This window comes from Mustela nivalis (assembly GCF_964662115.1).
Source record: "Mustela nivalis genome assembly, chromosome: 5".
Taxonomy (NCBI): Eukaryota; Metazoa; Chordata; class Mammalia; order Carnivora; family Mustelidae; genus Mustela; species Mustela nivalis.
Window position 1 is genome coordinate 118,134,490 of NC_139024.1, and position 6,036 is coordinate 118,140,525.

At 47.6% G+C, this 6,036-nt stretch overlaps 1 protein-coding gene across 1 annotated transcript; it reads left to right on the top strand.

Moving 5' to 3' along the window:
• Window positions 1-679: 679 nt before the first annotated feature.
• On the top strand, window positions 680-5,760 carry LOC309865807 (HLA class II histocompatibility antigen, DO alpha chain). The gene is made up of 5 exons (XM_082732657.1): window positions 680-973; window positions 2,401-2,649; window positions 3,101-3,382; window positions 3,471-3,606; window positions 3,844-5,760. The coding sequence occupies exons 1-5, from the start codon at window positions 892-894 to the stop codon at window positions 3,845-3,847; spliced, it is 753 nt and encodes a 250-aa protein (XP_082588783.1). The 5' UTR covers window positions 680-891; the 3' UTR covers window positions 3,848-5,760.
• The last annotated feature ends 276 nt before the right edge of the window (window positions 5,761-6,036 follow it).

The following is a 6,036-nucleotide window of genomic DNA, read 5'->3' on the forward strand; positions in this document are numbered from 1 at the left end:
CACCCAGGTGCCCCTGTATATATTTTTTGTATTGGACCAAATTCTGCCCCTGCCTCCCATTGGCTGAACCCAACCAGAAACCATAGGGTAGGGAGATGTTGTCCACAGGTCAGCCTGCAGGCAGCACGGAGAAGGGTGTCCAGGGGGCCCAGAGGGACAAATGGAGGTTCTCCTGCACCCTCTGCCCTCCTTAGAACAGTCCACTGAGACTCCTTACAGTTCTTCCTTGCTCCGAGCATCTCTCACAATTACGTATTTTTTTCTAACACAATGAAATGAAGTAATGTTTTCCAAAGTGATTTAAAGGGTTTTTTATTTAAGGATTTTAGAAAAATCAGAGAATGTCTCTGATTGGCTGAATATAGCAGGGGTCTTCCCCACCCAAGAATCTGTTTCCTTCCTCTTTCTGTGTATCCATGATCTCCTTTTAAAAGTTTCTAAGTACAGTTTATATTATTATGTCTTCAAATCTGTCTGCAGAAACTTAATAGGGAGACTGAGATTCTCTACACTCCAGACCAAGATAGAGGTTTTGTTTGAGCTCGGTTGCGTGGTTCTCTGATGGCCTTTTCTCTCCCTTCAGGGGGCCTCTTGTTGGAGTTCTTAGTAATGACTGATTTAAGCCCCTGCCACCTCCCAAACAGAAACCTCCTCTTCACTCTCCTGGGGGCCAGGGTTCCCCGGTGCAATGAGGGTCCAGCTCATTCTTTCACCTTCCACCTAGGCTCCTTACTTCTTTCCCCAGCAACAGCGGCACGAACTCAGAGAATGTCTCTGATTGGCTGAATATAGCAGGGGTCTTCCCCACCCAACAATCTTTTTCCTTCCTCTTTCTGTTTACCTCCTCCACGGGCCCCACACGGAGAATTACTTAGTTAAAGAACCAGGGCAATGGTCCTCAGTGGGGGGCTAGTCCTGGGACTCTACACCTTGATGAGCCTCCTGAGCCCCCAGGAAACTGGGGCCATCAAGGGTGAGTGCTGGGAGGGATTGGGTAAGGAGAGAAGATTTAGGGTTACATGAGAGATGGTATAGAACATAAATTGTTCTTCTCTGGGGGCGCCTGGGTGGCTCAGTGGGTTAAGCCGCTGCCTTCGGCTCAGGTCATGGTCTCGGGGTCCTGGGATCGAGTCCCACGTCGGGCTCTCTGTTCAGCAGGAAGCCTGCTTCTCTCTCTCTCTCTCTCTGCCAGCCTCTCTACCTACCTGTGATCTCTCTCTCTGTCAAATAAATAAATAAAATATATATTTTTTAAAAAACCTTTAAAAAAATTGTTCTTCTCTGGTTTATGGGCAACTTCCTTTACCAAGATAACCCCAATCTCTCTCACGTCTATCATGTCCATTGCAGACCTAAAATATACAGGTCAGCCCAGTTCAGCCACGCCAGCTGCAGGTTCAAACTTTTCTAGGTTCAGGTGCCTCCCCAGTTCCTTCCTTCCTTGTGAGACCCGGACCTCCATTCTACTCCTGCCGAGCACAGTGATTTCTCTGACACTTCCTGGCTTGGAGTGTGTCCATTCAAATCCAGTTTTATTGCAGTATTTATCACCATGTGGATAGTTAACTGTTTATCTGCCTTTTCCTGCTCTAGACATGAGCTCCTTGTGTGAGGGACCTACAGCTGGGTCATCTGTATTTCCATGGGGCCTAGTATTGTGCTGGGCACATAGTAGTCCCTTAATGGCTGTTGAACATACAATTTCATAGAATTCTAAAGGTCCCTTACCAATTAAAATCTAACCCAAATTTCCACAAAAACTGAGCCTCAGTTATGGAAACAGACATGTTTGATCATAATCTGAGGTGAGAGAGTTGGGGTATAAACCTGACTTGAACTTTAGGCTCCTTTTCCAGTGCTCTCTGTCATACCTCAGGCTGCCTTTTCCTATCTGGTTGGTCTCTGTCACAGATCTTAATTCTTACTTCTGTCAGCCATCACCTCTTCTCCCCTCACGCCTACCCACACTGTGTCACTGTGCCCCAGGCTCCATTATGCTCCCATCCTTAATCATCTTCCCTCACCCCCCCCCCCACTACCACTCATCTCACACACAGGACCTCATAGGACAACTAGAGCTTACGACCATGGCTAACATTCAACTTTGGGGATCCCAAGCATGATTCCAGGCGGCCTCTCTTCTTCCCGACCTGGTATGCCACACCGCGCTCATGTCTCTGTTCCTGTCATTGTGTTGGGCCTGGGCCTGTTTCCCTCTGTCCTCTCCCTTCTATTGCCCCGCAACCTTTCCACTGGCCAAGAACCAGCTCAACAAGTCAACTCTGTCCCCACAGAGAACCCAGCCTGGGGCATAGGCTCAGAGATTCAACATATCGCATGCTCTTAATGAGACTGATATGTTTTCTTTTCTGTCTCTGACCCTGAACTCACCGGATTCAGCTGATCACATGGGCTCCTATGGACCAGCCTTCTACCAGTCTTATGGTGCCTCGGGTCAGTTTGCTTATGAATTTGATGGGGAACAGCTGTTCTCTGTGGAGCTGAAGAAGAAGGAGGCCGTGTGGCGTTTGCCTGAGTTTGGCAACTTGGCCCACTTTGACCCACAGAATGGGCTGGCCAGCATCGCGGTGATCAAAGCCCATCTGGATGTCTTGGTGGAACGCTCCAACCGCACCAGAGCCACCAACGGTATCGGCCTTTCCTCTCCTCGCACCCTCCCCTCCCCTGTGTTAGGCAGGGGAGGTCCAAAGAAGCTTCTTCCCACTCACAGGCCCCCATCTACTCTGGCATGCCCCTCTTTCAGCCTCTGTGACTGTTGTATTCAGCCCCTTTCTTTTCCAGGAGGCTCTAGAACTTCCCAGACCCTTTCAGCACCCTCTTCCTCCTCTTCCCTCTTGAGGACTGACACTTTCACCTGGACACCCCCTCAGGGACCTGTCAGACATAGGAGTCCCTGGTGCCCTCATGACCCTCCTCAGCCTCTTTTCCCTCTGCCCCCCACCGCCACCCTGGCTGTTATGTACCAGAGCATTCCCTGCCTGCAAATGCCTAAATAGGAGGAAACATCCCTCAATCCCAGTCCTAATCAGGCGCAGCTGCAGGGATGAGACTTTGGGATTCAGGGCCTCATTCTTTCTAGTGCCTCCGAGAGTGACGGTACTCCCCAGGTTCCGAGTGGAGCTGGGGCAGCCCAACGTCCTCATCTGCATGGTGGACAACATCTTCCCTCCTGTGATCAATATCACCTGGCTGCGCAACGGTCAAATAATCAGCGAGGGGGTGGCCCAGACCAGCTTCTATTCCCAGCCCGACCATCTGTTCCGCAAGTTCTGCTATCTGACCTTCGTGCCCTCTGCAGACGACATGTATGACTGCAAGGTGGAGCACTGGGGCCTGGATGAACCACTTCTCAAACACTGGGGTAGGAGCCCCTCCCCAGCTTGCTCTCCACAGACCCATGTTTCCTTTACTCTGGAATCCTTTCACCGACCCTTCCTTTCTCCCCCAAGAGCCCCAGGTGCCTATCCCAGTGCCAGACACCACTGAGACTCTGATCTGCGCCCTCGGCCTGGCTCTTGGCCTGTTGGGCTTCCTTGTGGGCACCTTCCTCATCATCAGAGGCACGTGCTTGTCCAGAGCCCACAGGTACAGAGGCCGCGGGCTTCTGGGGGCAGGAGAGTGGGTGGCTCTGAACAGGATGGGGTGGAGGATCATTCCTTGGGGAGCACTGGGGTCAGGGAAGGGTAACATAGACAAGTAGCAGAGAGAATAGAAGAGCAGAGGTGATGAGGGGGTGAGGTTTTGGGAAGGTGGGCGATCAGAGATAGGCTCCCAGCATTGTGAGCTCGAACAACCTTGTTCATATGCTTTTTACCACTTTAGGTAATGAACCTTCCGAGAACGAAAGATTGTGGGAGATGCTCTATGGATTCCTTGCAAGTTTCTGACAGCCCTTGAATACTCAGTGCTTCTGCCTACTAAGTATATCCCTACGGTGCTGACTTTGGATAGGATCAAACCCTGTGCCATGGGTCTCCTCTCTTAGACCTGATACTCATCACAGGATTTGTGGGGCAGCTCCCCTTCCCACCCTCAGTGCGCACGCACACATGCACACACACAAACACACTCTTTTCTTGCTCTACCCAAAGTTCTGGCTAGCAACAGTGAATTTTTTATTGGTGTTCGCACTGTATCCTTCCTGCCAGGTCTTGGCCAATTCTCCCAGGGTGTGAGGGGTGCCAGGAACCTAGAAGGGGGAGTTTCAGGTGATGACCATCAAACAGTATTATTTCATACTGGGGATTGGCAGCCATCCTCAGGCCAGTTCAGCCATGTCTTTGCTCCACTTGAATAATTCATTGTGTGTTAGTTGTGAACAGGCCATTTCACAAAGACTTCATGAAATTTACCTTCTGAATTTAGATTTGCCCCAAAAGAGTTTTCAGGAGAGGGAAGTTTCACAAGCATTGCACTTTTGTCTATGTTAACGCCATAATGAAGAGGCCATAGGTAAACGGTCATGATCTACGATGTCATCTCCTTTTTCTGTAACCCCTAGAGTCCCAGGCATGACAAAGAGAGGTCCAAAGCTTGGATACTATGGTTACTTCCTTAACCTGGGGTCCATCATAGCAGTGGAAGACTTGGTCACATGTTTATAGAAAGAGTTCAGGTGGATATCTCTTAGCAGTTTTCAAAAATGAAATGTACATGAAAATCACTGGGAAGCCTTTTAAAAAAAGTGTAGGCTTCACCCAGATCTACTTGATTAGAATCTTGGGGTTTGGGGAGAGTGGTAGCAGTGTGGAATTTTTAACAGGCTCTAGATGATGCTGATGCAGCCACCCTGGACTTAGACTGTGGTCTGATAACTGGGACACACTGACATACCCTGATGCTATTGGAAGAGGGGGAATCCCTAAAGTCAGATTAGTCCAGGAAAACTTTTTGAAGAACTGGTCTTTTCAGGCATAGAGGAAGATACAAGTAAGCAGGGACAAGATGGGGTTTGGCATTGTGAGCATTTGGTCCTAGAGAAGAAAGAAAGCAAGAGATCATGAAGACACTGGATTTCCCAAAAGAGAATAAGTTCAAAGAATGGCCAGAAGAAGACCCTGATAGAAGTGGGGGAGTATCATCCTACTCAAGGCTTTTGTTTGCCAGTAACAAAACCCTCTTAAAACGATCACAGATATAAGAAGAGGATATTTACAATAAAGACACAGGAGTGGTGTCCTGAACCCAGGGATGGGCTTTAGCCAAGCTTTGCAGGGAACAGAATTCAGAACTGAAAAGCCAGCAGAATCTAGAGCAGCTTTCCTTGCTCTATCTCTCGGCTACATGGCCTGTGTTGTCCCTCTGCATGTTAGCTGCATTAGCCATATTATTCTGGCTCTGAGGACAATCCTTTTCAGCAACATATCCACCTGCAGCTGTTAAGTTTGTACATTATCTCAGCTCTACCCACCCATCAACACTATCTCCCAGCCACAATTTTAAATTGTTGGAAAAACAAATGAATTCCCAAACTTGGGGCGGTGTCCATCCCAGTCCGATATACCATGACCAGAGGCACAAGATCCATAGTACAAACTCCTCTGAGGAGAGGGGTTAGATCATGCTCAGAGAAAAAAGAATGGGTTGGTTCTCAGAAGATACCTAAAGATACGTTTGTCCTCAACATGCCCCGATCTCTGCTGATCTTTTGCTTAAAAGTTAACTTCATCATCCTTGGAAAAGATGTTTCTCTGATCTCTGTCCTGTGTTTAATAAGGTCATTAAAAGTGTTTCCTTTGATCAGAAGTGCGGTTTTTTTCACTATGCATATATTATACAGAAGTCGCTGAAACTTCTATGAACAGTTCCAAATCTTTTAGGTTTATATATTTGCCTTCAAAATCACATTTTCTTCTAGTTTCAAGTAAACAGTCTCCCATTAAAAAAGTTGTTCTCCCTGTAACCATGGGGATAAAAATATATTATGTGTTTATAAAAAATAAAAATTAAAAAAAATTGTTCTCCTATATTCTTTTTTTCTTTTTAAAATTTTATTTAAATTTCATTAGTTAACAT